General features: G+C 50.3%; 5 protein-coding genes across 5 annotated transcripts; 1 reads left to right on the top strand and 4 right to left on the bottom strand.

Moving 5' to 3' along the window:
• Positions 1-3640: 3640 nt before the first annotated feature.
• Positions 3641-4090, bottom strand: ANOM_009174 (EthD domain-containing protein; the record flags this gene model as incomplete). The annotated part of the gene is made up of 1 exon (XM_015554430.1): positions 3641-4090. The coding sequence occupies one exon, from the start codon at positions 4088-4090 to the stop codon at positions 3641-3643; it is 450 nt and encodes a 149-aa protein (XP_015403741.1).
• A 438-nt stretch (positions 4091-4528) lies between these two features.
• Positions 4529-6941, bottom strand: ANOM_009173 (GMC family oxidoreductase; the record flags this gene model as incomplete). Its single annotated transcript, XM_015554429.1, has 5 exons — positions 4529-4925; positions 4966-5975; positions 6043-6159; positions 6616-6729; positions 6783-6941. The coding sequence occupies 5 exons, from the start codon at positions 6939-6941 to the stop codon at positions 4529-4531; spliced, it is 1797 nt and encodes a 598-aa protein (XP_015403744.1).
• A 953-nt stretch (positions 6942-7894) lies between these two features.
• ANOM_009172 (UbiA family prenyltransferase) lies at positions 7895-8878 on the bottom strand (the record flags this gene model as incomplete). Its single annotated transcript, XM_015554428.1, has 1 exon — positions 7895-8878. One exon carries the CDS (start codon positions 8876-8878, stop codon positions 7895-7897), a length of 984 nt encoding a protein of 327 aa, XP_015403748.1.
• Positions 8879-10171: 1293 nt separating this feature from the next.
• Positions 10172-11857, top strand: cp9 (putative serine carboxypeptidase; the record flags this gene model as incomplete). The annotated part of the gene is made up of 2 exons (XM_015554427.1): positions 10172-10412; positions 10467-11857. 2 exons carry the CDS (start codon positions 10172-10174, stop codon positions 11855-11857), a joined length of 1632 nt encoding a protein of 543 aa, XP_015403743.1.
• Positions 11858-12571: 714 nt separating this feature from the next.
• On the bottom strand, positions 12572-15709 carry ANOM_009170 (putative cell morphogenesis protein Sog2; the record flags this gene model as incomplete). The annotated part of the gene is made up of 5 exons (XM_015554426.1): positions 12572-14362; positions 14422-14617; positions 14670-15022; positions 15083-15194; positions 15276-15709. 5 exons carry the CDS (start codon positions 15707-15709, stop codon positions 12572-12574), a joined length of 2886 nt encoding a protein of 961 aa, XP_015403742.1.
• Between the last annotated feature and the right edge of the window lie 502 nt (positions 15710-16211).

Raw genomic sequence — 16211 nt, 5'->3', positions numbered from 1 at the left:
ACAAAACCCCCAAAACAGAACGATCTTCAATCCTCTCCAGGTGATCTGTCTTTTGTATCGCACGCAGTTGCAATGGTTGCTGCTTGTTGTCCTTGTTCTCTTTCTTCCCCTTTGTTCTTCCTTGCTCCTTTAGGACCCTTTTTTTGGGTTTCTCCCGCACTGAAAGAAGTATAAAGGGCACGAGGGCGACAAGGGCCAAGTCAGTCCACCAGTCCACCAAGGAACCAAGTGCAGAAAAAGTAAAGTTGAAGAACAGCCAATGGCTTTCTATGCGACCACTACCCAAGACTAGAAAAGTCAAACGAATAAACAAACGGCAATGGGTTACAGAAATGCCGAAAGGGAGTACAGGTCAAGCCACTTCATTAGCAGAGTGGACGGGGATGGAAGAGTGTTGATATAAGCCAATGGTATGAGATGGAACTTGAAAAACGTAAGATCTGAATACAGTCATGAGACGAGAACAGAGAGCGCGAGAGAGAGAGGGAGAAGAGAGAAAAAAGAAAGAAAGAAAGGAAAAACAAGGAAAGAGTCAAGGATGATGAATTTCTCCACTCGGGCCTTAGAAGTATCAAAGAGAGATCGCGAGAGAGACTTGTCGGAAAGAGAACCAAGGGTATGGCACAGGCACTAATGTAATCAACGCTGGGTTCGGGTTAGTAGTCAAAGAAAGGATGAATGGGAACAGTAGGAGATGAAACTATAATAGTAAACGGAAAACGTCTTAGTCCCCAAGAGCGCCACTTTTGGGATTATTTTCGGCACTTCCCCCAGGCCACGAGAGGGAGAGGGGAGAAGGCAAAGTGAGGCTGATCCATAAAAATTTTGGAGATGGACGATTGCAGGAAAACAAATGACATCCGGAAGCGTCCACTCCTATCGAACTAGTCGCATTGATGCTTGATGACGTGGGATGCCGAGTCGGCAATGATTTCAGGTCTTAGTTAGTTAGTTGGTGATTTATCGTTTCGTTTTCTTCGCGTCCTGGCCGCATTACTGTTTAACTTTACCTCTGGATCTGCTGGGGTTTTAGTAAACGTTAGTTGGGTTGGAGTGGAGACGCCGATGGAGACATCGTCAAAGGGGGAGGAATGGATTCCTAACGGTCGCGAAGGAGCTTCCAACCCTCTCTCTCTGTCTCTCTCGCTCTCTCTCTCTCTTTACTCCCCACGCGGCGATTCCCTGTCCTTCACCACGTTGGAAAGGGGGATTTTTCGCCGGTCTCAGTAACATTCCAGATGACAAAAAATAAAATAAATATTTCAAATCAAATCAAAAACGGGCACATGGGGTCATATCCATACGATCTGTACGATATTCCCCCCCCAGGATTCGGCGTGTGCCAAAAAGAAAAAACAAACAATGCCAGTACCCGACATTGCGAAAGCGAGTCTCTCTCCCCAAAGATGCATGATACTACCAGTATTAGAAATCAAGGATTTTATTTAATACTGTGAATCGCCACGGGCGCCACCGGTTCTTTGTTGAATGATTGCATTGGCCATGGAGAAAGAGAGCCAAGGAGGCGATCGTAGAAAAAAAGAAAAAGTTATGGAAGGCATTGCAGAAAGACATGGTCTTCGTTGCCGGAGTGAGCGTTCGGTGTATTGCAGCTTGCATGCGGCTTTCCGCAAGTTGTGTTCAGATGGCTCTTGCGCAATGGAACAGGTCTTCAGAACCTTTTACCCCTTTAGAACGAGTTGAACGTAGGGGGCAAGAGGGTATGTAGCAGAGAGACATTCCAGTCTTAGGCATATCAACTTCGGAGCCCTTAATACTCCTCCCATGCCCGCCTTTCTCCCCTGTTTTGGCTTTTCCCCTACTCATGCCTGTTTTGAGCCCTTTGAATCCGTCTCCAGCTGCGTACGCTAGGTATGATCCAGTGCGTCGGTGTCACGCGCGGCCATACCAGAATATGGAGACGGCGTTGGGCCTGTTGTGTACTATACGGAGAGTACTTGGCAGATATCCTTGATGCCAATGGGGTTGTCCACGCTTTACTTCACACAACGGGTGGCCACGAGCATCACTTCAGGGGAAACGTAATTTCTTTTTCTTTCAACTTGGGAAATGACTGTTGGTACTCCATACTGTGTCCATTATCGCGTACTCACCATCTACTTCAAACGATCGTATGGCGTGCATGGGAGACCATTCGCCCACCGACAATTGTTTTTTTTTTTTATTGCAATCGAGTCTCCGGGGCCCGTCGGCGGGATGGCTTGTGGCGAATGACGGCAGGGAATAGGAGAGTCCCATCTGAGAAACCTTGTCTCGGGGGTGGTGGGACGATGGGGGATATTCCCTGATCCACTCCCCCAGCAGCTTGATAGATAAATCTCCCAGAATTCCAGTCGAAAGTGGATCACGCGCGGTGAAAATTGGCTAGTGGGCTTCTGCCGCGCTGATAATCACAGCGACATTGTGTTTTGTAGTCTACCCGGGTTAACCCCCTGCAAGTTCCAAGGGGACCAGTACAGGATGTGGAATAAGCTCTTGATATCTTAAGCGATACCCGGGATCAGGATCGGCCGGTGGTGGTGATGTTTTAAAGCTTCTTTGGATTTCAGCAGATGTTAAATTGGGTTTGAAACCTGCGGAAAAGGCGACAGAGGATTCCCGATTGCGCACAAAGAGAGGATCCTGAGGTGGCTGGAACCTTGACGAGACTGCAAAGCATCGAGGGGGCGTACGAAGGAATGGGAGTCGCTTGCGCTTGGCGCCTCACTTTTGCAAATGCACTGATCACAAAAATATTCGCCTCATTCCGGAGGCCACCGGAACACCCCCCGTTTGCATCCAAACTTCTATAAAAGAGCGGTGTTAATTTGCTTCCACTTGAGAGTACTTCTGTTCGACTTGTCTATTGGCTGCATTCTGCACTCGTCAAGGCGCTCCTTGGAGAGGATCTGTTATGGGATACATAGCAGTGTAGATGTAGATGTATAACTGTCGCATTATTCTGCGAACTGCCTGTTGTCTCACGTGAGCACCCACTGTGTGATCCCCACACATCAATTAAAGCTCCAGGACACACACTAAATGCTCACTGACCGCTCCTGGAGCAGACACTTTGGAAAGGTGTTAAGATGCCAATGATCGTGTACTCCTACATATCTATTAAGCCTCATGGAACTAGTTCGGAACGGAAAAACAGATAGTCTTGTTGCTAGGCGGGTATTGTGACTTGTCTGAATTCCAGCTGGCTCGAGAATCAAGCTCAAACAGCTTATGCGAAAGACGGAAGCGTTCATGTATACCTTGCCGAGTACGGGAGTTGTAGATATGGGATGTTATATCGGACTACCTGTCACAAAGTGGCCGTTGGGCATTGATGTTGTCATTGTCATGAGTTTAATCTTTGTGAAGGAGGAAGTCATTCCGGGATTATACTCCCTAGGACTACGTATTAGTTATCCATACAAACAGCTAAATAAGAGTATTTGTAACAGGAATATAACAAAGCAGGTCTTGAACAAGGTGGTTTCGAGTACAGTCATCTTGAAATCCTTCTTTTGCTTGCCCCCCTAATATACAGCCACAGCTAATAGCCCTAACTATGATAAACACTACCATCATAACTACCTCCCCTACACCACACTCTCCAATGTACATACAACAGACATTCGTAGACTATGCCCTACCCAGCAAAAGTACTAACCTCCGCCCCCGCCACAAAATACACAACCCTCATCCTCCCCCGATCCAAAAACCGTTCTTCGTCCGCGCGTAACCGCTCCCCCTGTGCCACTAACGCCTCATGAAACGCCTCGTAGTGGACCTGATCACGAAAGACAACCTCTGCACAGCAGTCCCAGGAGAATTCCCCGGCTACGGTGCTGGGGAGGATGACTCCCTCGCGGGGGGGACGGGGATCAGTAGCGGTGGTCTCGCCTGGGGATTTGTCCTTGATGTCTGGGATAGACTCCTCGACCCGGGGTAAATAGTATCGTTTGTGGACGGTAGGGAAGCGGCCAGGGCCGAGAATGTCCTTGAGGAGGGGGATGTGGTGGTTCTCGTAGTGAGATTTGAAGGCAGTTGGCGTGAGGCCGGGTTTGCGGCGGAGGAAGGCGAGGAGGGTGTATGTCATTTTTTTTTCTCTTTGCTTGGCTGTCTCTTTTGTTTGTGAAAGTGATGCTGACTGTCGATGAACGGTGGACTGGATTCAATATTCAGAGGGAAGTAAAGACAGTACCGTATCATGAGAATCCATGAAGGATAGAGCCCCTATATATGATCTAATCCATCCCATCACTCCCGAGTAAGCACTAGTTGAGGGATATTTGTTGAGCTATACTGGTTGAAGACTAAACCCTGCAGACCATGAAACTAATGATCACCTCTAACGCTTTATCAGGCCGTTTGTTCTATTCTGTGAGAAGCTCGTCTACTGTGGCCCTGAGCATGTTCGAAGACATGACCTTTGCTACATGCTCGTCGGTGGGACCGATACCACTACTCCATCCAACATCTAGAAAAAAGAATGCGCTAGCGAACCTCGCGTTAATTGGTTATAATAATCTCCCGGTTACTTCTTATCAACTGTTGATTGAATCAGATCGGCTGCCCTCTCAGCAACCGCATACACCGTCGCCATTGGGTTCCCATACGGAATCAATGGGAAGACACTAGCATCCACGACCCTCAAGTTCTTTGTCCCATAGACTTTCAAGTCTTGATCGACCACCCCACCCTGTTCACGAGGTAACATGGCAGCTGTGCCACATGAGTGGTGGGTAGTGAGAGCCGATGCGCGGAGAAGCGCCTTAGCTGCCTCTAAATCCTCGGGCACCTGTACTGCCGTGCAATCCAAGAAGGGCTGCAGGGTGGGAGACGCAGCGACCTGGAAAAGGGATTGTAAGTGCCTAGCCATAAGCTCAATATCCACTGGATTCGAGTAAAAGCGTGGATCGACCTCGGGTTTACTGTCAGGGTCATCTATACCACTGCTAAGATGAATGCTACCTCTGGACAAGGGATAGCACTGAATCAAGCCCAGGAGGGCGACGTTGCTGACTGGCCTGGTGCTCAAAGAAGTTGGCGGAAGCTTCTTCCGAATTTCTCAAGATATTATCGCAGATCACCTTTTCAGGGTCTGTGGGAGAGAGATATCTTGCAGCGAGATGGGCTTCTTCACCAGTTCGAACAAAGGCCAAGGCTTGCAGCCCTGCGGTGACGGTGTCTTCTTGGGGCTTCAGCCCGACGGGCTGGACATACATCGAATGGTTCTGTAAGTTCTCGCCAACACCGGGATTGTCTATGATGGGTGTGATGCCATAGCGGGCAAGTACGGCTTTGCTGCCGATTCCAGAGAGTTCGAGAAGCTTGGGTGTCTGGAAGGCTCCGGCGGCCAGGATGACCTCATTCGTGGCTTTGATTTCGGTCAACTTCCCGTCCGCAAGGCGAACTTGGACCCCTGTAGCCAAAACTTCATTGGATTCGGCGTCGTTGGACAGTATGATCCGATCCACAGTTACGCCCGTCACAATATGAAGGTTAGGTCGATATTTCTTCTTGAGGACGCGATACTCAATGTCAGCGCTACTCCGGAGACCGGACTCTGGGTCAACCGTAGCAGTGTGTGGCCGGGCGCCTACAGTAGATCCTTCAAGGATCAAATCGGGCTGGAACCCATAGCCCTTCTCTTGAAAGACTTTATTCCAGGCCCGAATGAGCGGGTGGTTTGCCTTCTCCGCTAGAGCAGGATAGGTGACTTGGATGGGCCCGCCGGCCCCTGTATGCACATGCTCATTCAGACCAACTTCAGAGAGAGGAATCCCACGAGGAGTGGTCAGCGTAAAGGTTTGCCGCAAATACGGCAATAGATCCTTCCAAGACCACTTCGAGTTGCCTAGTCTGCTCCACGTGTCGATTCCAGCAGGCGAGGGAGGTAGAAAGGCCGCCCCGTTGATGGCAGAGGAGCCACCCAGAACCTTGCCTGCGGGGAGATCTTGTTCGCAGTTGTTCAGGCCCGTCTACCGGTCTTAGCTCTCAAGATCATGGACGGCAGAGAAACGCGCATCTCGAAAGCCAATCACTCACCTGGCTCACCGTTTTGAACTGCCAATCGAGGTCGGTGCCGCAGAGAGCGTGCCATAACGCTGGATTTTGCAGCTGGGGATCCGAGGTCTTGTCGGGCCCAGCCTCCAAGACGAGGACCTGAACGGTGGGAATCTCGGATAACCGACTCGCCACGACCAGGCCGCGGTCCCGCCGCCAACGACAATATAGTCAGTACTGGATGGAAGAGGCTCCATAGAGAACGGAAGATGTGGTAGAAGCACTGCTCTTGGCCAAAGGGGTGGGATGTTCTCTCTCTATAAGTCGGTGAATAGCCCGGGCATTACCCGAATTCGACTAGGAAGACCCCCATTCTAGCGTGACAAGGCACCCTGGATAGATCTCTCTGTGGATGTGCTATCACACACTGCTCATCATGCTCGACACAATCATCCATCCGTCTGCTGAGTCCAATTCTCACTTCCCACCCCCGTCAATGCATAGAAAATCTGGTTGGGGTCATATTTCTCCTTGATGGAGGTCAATCGATGATACTGGTTTCGGTAGAACGTCCACTGCCAATTTGGCTGATGTAGACCCGCCTCATTCAGGTACATTGAGTGAGACCCCAGAGATCAAAACCTCATAATCGGCGATCGACCGCAAGGCTGTCACAAAAGCGGCGGTATCAGACGTCACTGTGGAGTAGGGAATTAGACGACCTCTACGCTGTGGGCCCGAGTCAGGATAAACCAGGTAGAGGACAGAGATCAGAAACATACTGTACGGATTGCCACACCACCACCAGCATCAGCCAGAGGGACAACACCTTTGATGAAGCTCTCTGCCACATGCCAGAAAGTATCTTGCGACACTCCATCGTTTGTAAAAGTCAAGTTGGCTGCAGCGGTGGACAGCTCCGGATATACTTTGCTGGTCATGGACAATGCCACTGCATAGGGCGCCCCCCCCCCAACCGCCGCTGCTCATCGCCCAATATAAATCAGCATTTTCCGTCAGAGATGCGGTTAATAGTTCCCCAGATGCAGTGACAGCCTCCCACTCCAGGACTTGATCAGCAGCAAGGCCGAAGCGGGATGCCAAATTGGCCATGACCGCCTCCCTGGATATAGCCACCGGCATAGCTAGGTACAGTCCGACAGTTACCAGCAACGGCCACAAACCCCTATTCGTGGGCAGCTGTGATGGCTTCCAGCACTTGAACTCTAGCACCAACTCGGATAGCAGGACCGACAGACCCTGTGGAGTTGTAGTCAAGGATTTCAATTTCCTTGAGATGATGAGTCCACACGGCTAGTGCTCCTGGACCCTTGGATTTCAGGTAATCATGGCCAGTGTTGCGAATCACGAACCGAAATGTTGTGGGTCCCAGCAAAGGCGAGTGAGTGTCTTCCGATAATCCGCGGCGCTGTTCGCGTTCACGGCATAGCGCACGAACAGGTCGATGGCGCAGGGGAATAAATTGACGAGAGAGAAGAAAGGATGATGAACACTGATTTCTCGATATTTCTATTTATGCAATTCATCGCAGGCTAGCACGGACCCAATTCTTTGCAATCGTACCACCGTCAATAGTCCGTCTGAGGCGAAAATCCTTCCGGTCACATACTCGAGGGTCTGAAGGTGGTCGATTGAAGGCCCAAAAACCCATGAAGCAGCACATCATGTCCCTGGGGTATTGGCTACGAAACCGTACCTAGTATTACCACAGCGGAAACCATTCATACCAAAACCGTATCAAAAGACAGTCTGTTCCAATGCAAGTACTTTTTTCATCCTTGTTCTCTCCCCTTAGCGCCGACTTCCGCCGCGGTAGTGTGCGATAGGGCGCTCATCAAGCAATGCCTCTAATCCAATATTGCACTGGAATTATCTATGTACAGGGGGGATCCTTGTAAACTGGAGCTCCGACTCCAGATGTCGCAACCCATGGCAATAGATACAACACCACCAACCATGCACACCACAGTCTCCATGCTGCGGCATCTGAGCGGATATCCCGCAGCCAAACCACCGACGCTGCTACTCCGACAGCCATCGCGCATGGAGCGATGTAACACCGGAGTGGCAAGTCCCAAAAGAAGACACACACTGGACCCCAACACAGCACCAGGACAGCGATCAGCCAGCGTGACCGGGTTGGTCCTACGAGGAGTGGAATCGTTAATCTCCCGCGACTGCGATCCCCGGCCATATCTTTCAAGTCTTGAATCGACATGGTCGTCAGAATGACACCACTGATCATGGTGATCCAGAGGTATCCTCGTCTCGAGATGCGAGCAGCAGCGGGGTTCAAGTCCGCGGAGGAGCCTAAAGCAATGCGCAGTGAAGAGGCATTGAATAGGCCGTAAGCGATGGCGATGACGAGATCGCGACTAAGTTCGTCTCCGCCCTTAAGGTCGTTGTACATCCAGGCCAGGATCATGATCAAAGCACTCTCTTGCCAGACCCTGAGGCCATATGTCAGGGCTAGAACGGCAGGGATAGCAACTAAAAGAAGCCGGCGGGTTTGCTCGGCACTGATGCGGCCAGTGGGTAATGGCCGCCAGGGCTTGTTGAGTCGGTCTTCCTGGATTGCCTCGGGTGAACGCTGGTTCGCAAGTTGGAAGATGAAGACCACCGCCCAGTTGAACAGAATGACCAAAGGGAGGCGATAAAAGATCAGATCTATGGCCGAGGGAAAGATACTGCCATCAGCAAGAGCAGGTCCGGCCAGTGCCCCCAGTAGACCAAAAGCGGAATTTGGGAGCACAAATGTTGGGATGTCGCTCTCCGAAAAGAGCCAGATGATGGCTGGCAGGTCTTTGAAAGGGAAGGGCTTCGTGGAGATGGATGGGTCCTGGCGTGTCTTCTCCATATTGTTGGAAAGAGTAAGCACAGAGATATAGAACGTGTGTGTGTGTGTGTATGGGCGTGCTCCTGGGTCAATGGACAGAGGTACTTTCCGGTCTTTATAGGTCGAGTCTCTCGCTTCTTCTGATGCACAAAGGTAAAACCAACGCGAGAGTGCCTATGCACTGAGCCTATACCCACATTAGCAGGGCATTGATCGATTGGCCATAGTACCATGGAGAGGACTGGCGCTTTGCGGCATCACACCCGGTGGGATTCGCGGCTCAGCCAATACCCAGTCATGGTAGAGACCCTGTTATTCTCGACTGTATTATATAGATACGATAGTGGTTTCTGGTTTTGACTGTACGAGGTTGCTGTGTAATTAGTATTGGTATTATTAGTAGTCCTTTACGTAATTCCCACGAGAAGTGATATCGTGGACATTGAACTATAGGGCTTGATCTGGACAACGGACTTGTGTGCTCAGAGAGACTGCTCCAAGCCTGCACAGTCGTACTTCACGATGACGGCATCAAAAGAAGGATAAACGGAGCTAGTCCATGTCCGTGGACACCAGCAACTTAGGAGCCCCCCAAGAAGTGGATCACAATTGCCTCAGCTGAGCTTGAGCAGGTAGAATAAATCACTTATGGCTCTGGTCTTGCCAAAGAGAAACGAGGTACTGTTTCCGATTTGGGAATATACAACCACGTGATCATCGATGATCGACCCTAACCCTGAGCCCTATGCCACGTAGTCTTATCGAAAGCCATTCTTCAGATGCCTTGATCTACAGAGAACAGTGACTTTATCTGAGTTACACTTGAGGATGACAAGGGACCTGGATATCGAATGATATTAATACAATACTAGTATGCGGTTCGGTCCCCTACTGAAGAAGAGAAAGCAAGCTGAAGACCATGACTACAACACAGGCAAGACATGGACACTAGGTACTTCTTCAACCGAATAGGCGGAGGCTACTACCACTCTTGATGTGAAGAGTATCCGAATAGAATTAAATCAAGGTATTAAGTGAATTGGCATCGAACGACTACAAGTATCCGTGATGCGCGCGGGTGAGATGGAGACGGCCGTGCTCAATAAGCTTATTGAGGGCAATATCCGGAAGCCTCACAACCAGGCGCCGCAGATGTTATGTATACCACATGGCCAACAACTCTTACTTTCCTTCGCTCTTCCTTGTATATCCTCATCTTAATGGCTTTTTGGCTAGATTTACAGAGACATTTTGTATGGTTGGTTGTATAGGTCAGAAACAACTCTGGTCTCTGTGGTTCATAGGGATAACGCAATGAACATCGCAGCAATATATTCCTTCATATACTCTCTATGGGCAGTCCCTAGCTTCCTTTTCCCACATACAGTTCCAGTGCCCACCAATAGATCTCAATATGAGGTTCACTCGTTGCCTAATACTTCCCTGCCGCTGAGCTGGGCTGGTCGGCTCCCTGTTCCTGAAACGCCTCCAGGTAATTCGTTGTTCTTCTGGCTCTTCGAGGCTGAGGATCCTGCATACGATGGAAACCTCATAAGTCAGTCCCGTCACCGAAAGCATTCATTTTTGGGAGCATAGTTAATTGGCATAGTTTGGTTCAACGGAGGCCCCGGCTGTTCGTCCCTTATAGGGCTAACGACAGGAAACGGACCGGTTTCGTTTGACGGCAATTCCACTCGTCTCATCCAGAATCCACACTCATGGACCAAGCTAGGCCACGTCCTCTACATCGACCAGCCGGTGGGAACGGGATATTCGACTGCAAGTAACCCTTATCCTGTCCCAGACAACGACCGCGTCACATCCGACTTCTACAAATGGCTCCGGAATTTCTTCACCCTGTTCCCTCATCTCAGCTCGAAACAGGTACATATGATCGGAGAGTCATGGGCAGGAATCTACATCCCCTACTTTGCCTCTGCCATTGTCCACGGGCAGGACTCGTTGCCCATCAACCTCCGGTCCATCTCCATCGGCGACGGCACCATCGGGAACGCCGCCGCTATGTCCACCGTCACAATCGGGTCGTTCATGCGTTCCCAGAAAGAGACCCTCCAAATACCGGAGGAGATCCTATCCGTCTTCACAGATGCAGAAAAGACCTGTGGATTCGACCAAATCCTCGAAGCAGCAAACCAATACCCTCCCAAAGACAAGATCCGCATCCCCGGAAACCCCGAGAACAGGAACTACAAGCGCCACCAGCTCCTCGATACTCGCAATTTAGTCGATGAAACATGCAACATCGAGCCCACCACCCCCGACATGGTCAAGGCTTCCATTTTGAACTCCACCTGTTACGGTCCCTGTGCGACCTTCGCCACGGCATTCGACTATCTGGGCGCCATGTCTACCTCGGGCGCAGGCAAACAGTGTCACGATATCTACGACACCCTCAATGACTGTCACACCGTCGACCCTCTAGACCTCCTGGCCTCATACTTCAGCCGTACAGACGTCCAAGTCGCACTGAACCTGCTTCCGGCGGCAGCAGGGAAGGACCCCGGTGGAAACCATCCTTCTTCTTCTTCTCCTCCTCCTCCTCTGTCCCCAATGAGCTTCGCTCCCTGCAACAGCACAATCCTAACGACGCTTTTATCAAGCACATCCCCGGTGGCTCCAGCGTATTCTATCCTTCCTGATCTCGTCACGACCCACAATATCCCCCTCCATATCTACTCCGGCGAGAACGACTTTCTCCTCAACCATTTCGGCACCGAACTGAGTCTCCAGAACATGACATGGAATGGAGCGCAAGGGTTCTCCCAAAGGCCTAACCGGCCATTCTTCAGCGATAATGCTGCACCCTCGCATTCCTGCGATAAGGGAAATAGAACGCAGACGTGTGACGTTGAAGCGGGCGTCTGGGGGTCAGAACGCGGCGTGACTTATCATCTCTTTTGGGGCGCAGGGCATAGTGTTTTTGCGAAGAAGCCACGCGAGATGTTTGCGTATGTGCGGGATGTTGTTGTGGGAGGCTGAATGTTTGCCTCTCTTTTTTATTTTGTGGGTAAACATAGATTCTTCTGTTGGATTCCGTGTTATGGTGTGTGAGGGGTTGTTGTGTCTCTGAGATATGCTGTACATGGATGGATTGCTTCAGCTGGAACTGTATAGCCTGTTCAATGATGGCACACCGGCTCTGATGGTAAAACAAATAATGTCTCATTTCGCTATTTTTCGTCACACATGATTACACAAAGATGGCACGCTATGCAAGGCTATTCCACACTATATAAAGACCAACACCGTACGCCATCACTTTTAAGCCCAGATTGAAACCCTTGTATCCCAGTGTCAGAACACAGAGGGGATGCAAAAACAAACAAGTCACGCAACTAAGTATACATCTTGTAATCGTCCAAATCATACTCAGGCAACAGGGTAGCTATGCTGCAGACGCAGTCTGACAAGAAATGCATAGCACTTCCTGAGTCTTTCTAATGTCGTCTGAAAACAGGGGAGAGTCCTGCGAAGGATTTATCTCAAGGTCATTTTTGAGGCGCCTCTTGAGCCAGTCAACGAGGAGCACCCGATAGGTCGTAAAAGCCCTCAAAACTTGTAGAACGTAACAACGCTCACCACAAGAGCCGAAAGGGGTTTGAGAAGAAATAACTCTATAGTGTAGCACAAGGGTATAAATATGTAGTGAACGCCCTCCGGGGCAAACATGAGAGTGAGGTCAGCTGTGCCACATCACCGACGACTGAAAAATGGTGCCTGGTTGGGCATGGAAAGTAGAGAGTCGGCCCTCTGAAACACGTCTCCCTCGAAAAATTTGTCACTGTACGCACTGGCGGGGGTGGACGGCACCGTTGCCTGAGCGGCTGGACCAAGCGCAGCACTCAATGGTGTTGCAGGGAGAGTAACAGACTGTGGTGACAGGCTGGTGCTGATCTGATGCTGTGGATGTTGTGACTGTAAAGGGGGCCCGTAAATGTTTGCTGGGGCGTTTCCAGACGTCATGTCTGCGAGGTATGACCATGGTGAAGACTCGATCATCCGGCCGGCCTCTCTGCTGGCCCTCTGCACCGGACGAAGGAACATGATGATCTCGGAAGGGAGAAGATTCATGCTCCTGACTTCACGCATGTCTGTCACAAGATCAACGAACGATTGCATGAATGCCTTGCATAATTGCCAGAACTCGCGCTGGTTGCGCATCCCGCCGCCTGGTTCCTTTACCTTCATGTTGGAAAGACGGAGTCCAAGGGCCTCGGATACTTCCAAGCACACGCGACATCGCCGAATGAGGTTGTTCCAGAGCATCTGAATACCTTCGGATTCTCGGGTTTGTTCTGCCAATTCAAGACATCGTACAAATTGACGGCGCGCCTGAGGCAGCGCCTGAAGAGCGGCGGTGTATGCAGAAGTGAGCTGATGAAAGATCCGCTCAAACGTACGCTCTTCTTCGATTTCATCCAGGCCAGTCAAGGGGTTAATCCGAGGTACAACCGTACTCGGCATTGGAGGGAAGGACTCGCCGGAACGGGGGGTCGCAAGGGACGAGGGTACCGATGTGTTTATGTGGTTTGACCGACTACTTGATCGACTCCGTGCTGCGTAACTGAATGGAGTGGAGACAAACCCAGGTGAACTAATCGCAGAGTGGAAATTGGATGCTGTCTGTAATGGCCCACTGGTGAGGATCTGAGGGTGCTGGATAGTGGTGTCACTCCGGTAGCGACGCACCGAGAGAGACGGCGCCCTGCCTCTAGTTGGGGTCACTGTTGATCCAGTGAGCCTATCCGACGCAACCATCTCTCGGTTTATTTCCGGTATAGGTGGCTTGGTGGAAGAGAGACGTTTGTGAGTATGCAGTGGAACACCAAGGCTCACACAAGCATTGCGAAGCTCAATGATACTGCTGTAGATCATTAGCATCAACGAACGTACATAGCGTGAATCTGCATTGGCAACAATCTTGCCAAGACTGTTGCGCAGCTGCGTCGCAACGTGAGTGTATGCCATGATGCACGTCTCGCATTCTCTTTTGACTGCTTCATTGGATAGCCGTATCAAGTCAACATCTTCCAGGTGCGCATTTTCCGCATATTCAAGAGCTTCGTTAAGCCGGTCAACGTGAGTAGAAGCGTTATAGAAGACGATCTCGAGACTGTTTCGCCGGGCATCATCGCGTTTGATCACGTTGATCACAGCATACACATGAAACTGAACCTGAAAAAGGGCAAACAAGACCCCCTTTCCACATTCAATAATCGATTCCCTTGCTTTTCTTTCACACTTGTGTTCCGGCAGACTGGACATCCGATTTACAAAATAATCCTTCAAGCGCCTACGCTCCCTTGGGCTGCTTGGGCTGGACGAGTTACTGCCTGCTGCGCCCGGTGCTCTTGGTCGAAGGATCGACCCATGACTGAGGCCGCGAAGGTGACTGTTCCGATACGCCTGGGTCTCATCCAATCTCCCGAGATCAGCATTTTTCCTGATGACCCCCATCCGCTTACTTCGCGCGGCAATGGATGCCTGGATGATACCCTCACTGTTACTCCGGTTGCGTTCATTGACACCAGGGATATATGTACCAGGTCGCGGGAGGATACTGTTGAAAACCATGCCCTGGCCGGAAGCAATACGGTAGTGGGATTTGAGTGGAATTGGTGGAGGCGCGATAGTAACGGTGATTTGGGATCCGACGAGATGTCCCCTGTACTTGGGATGACCGGGAAGCGGCTGCTTATTCCACGTTTGACGGGTTTAGGTGTGTCCCAAATTGCTTCACTATACGCGGACGTCAGTCGATGTCAGTACCTCTCAGGGTAAAATCTCTAACCTTGCATCGTTGCCCCTTTCATACTCTGGTGTCGTGCTTAGCTGTTTAGTCTTCAGAAATCGTTTTAGCTCTGCAGTTACCGCGACCTCCTTTTCGTTATCTGTCATCGTTGAAGGTGCCATGTCTGTTTCTGAGGTCTCTAAGTGCTCTCGTAGCGGATTCCGCAAGGGGTTTCCTGCAACCTTGAGGATCTGAAGCTTATTCATATCAGATACCCCAAGGGGGACATCTTCAAGGCGGTTCTGCATCACCGACAGAACCCGGAGAGAAGTCAGTTTCTTGATTTCTTCGGGAAGATAGCTAATCTTGTTCCGACTGAGATCTAATATTTCGAGAAGCGGCAATTTGTAAACCTAGTATCCATGTTAGTCTGTGTAAAAGCCCTGTTGTACAGCCGGTCATGTATCACGTACACCCTTGGGAAATTCCCGGAAGTTGTTCGCTCTAATATTAAGGTACCGAAGATGGGAACACTCTGCAAAACGATATGGAATGTGAAACAGATGATTGTTTGACAAGGAGAGTCTAAAAATGATCAGCGGCCCCTTTTACAAAGAAGATGAAACACCTTGTGGTACTAGAAAACCGTCTGGTACAGATACATACCGCTCGACTTCATCTTTAATTATATCCACCACTGGTTCCGGAATGCGAACGATGTTCGAATGGCCCAGGTCGATAGTCAACTTGGGTTTCACAACATCGCTAACTGCTTCACTTCCTGCCAAAGAGCGTTTCGTTTCTAGGATCCCATTGTCCACAGCGCAACGAGCAAGTTCAATAGTCTCGTCGGGTGAGAGAAGTCGAGGCCCTGTGTTAGGTTTGCCAACATTGCCAACCTTGTCACCCGCAGATCCAATTACGGGCGTTGTTTCATCTTCGCTTTTTGCTGGCGGCTCAGTATTGGATGAAGACGACGACGACGAAGAAGAAGAAGAAGAAAGAATAGGAAGATCCGGGATTCGCCTGCTCGCATCTTCCTCGTCAACGTCACCAAGGTAGGAGCGAGGCATTCGGATTGAATCCTCTGGGCGTGTCATAGTGGAAAGCATGGCGGAGGATGAAGGGGAGGATAAATAGGTGAATTGAAATGTTGACGGCCGGTCCGTTTCCAACGGTCAATTAATGTATCAAACTATCCACGAGACAGGCGAGAGAATCGAGGCGAAGCATGATCAACTAACGCTGCGACAGCAGGATTATGAACGCATCGAACGGCAGTCGAAATATTTTATTATCTTTGTGTTTTTTTTTCCTTCTTCGTCCTTCTCAGGTAGACTACTCAAGGCGTGCTGCGTGAACAAACCGGCACTTCTGATTTCGACGGAGACGCGAAACAAAGCCCGATGATCGCCGTTGGGTTCCTAAATGGCCCAATTTCGCTCGATTCGTAGGGATCGAAAGGCAGTACCGATCGTAGACCAGAGCAATTGAGCTGTCAATCTGACAGGTTGGATATGAGACTCGAAAATCAGGTATCGATGGTCACCGGGCCCATGAGATCAGAAGAAACCGGAGATAGGAGCGAGTGCGTTTTGTAAC

Source organism: Aspergillus nomiae (genome assembly GCF_001204775.2).
Source record: "Aspergillus nomiae NRRL 13137 chromosome Unknown contig00313, whole genome shotgun sequence".
Lineage (NCBI taxonomy): Eukaryota > Fungi > Ascomycota > Eurotiomycetes > Eurotiales > Aspergillaceae > Aspergillus > Aspergillus nomiae.
Note: the sequence above shows the minus strand (reverse complement) of the source record. Positions and strands in the feature narration are given on the sequence as shown.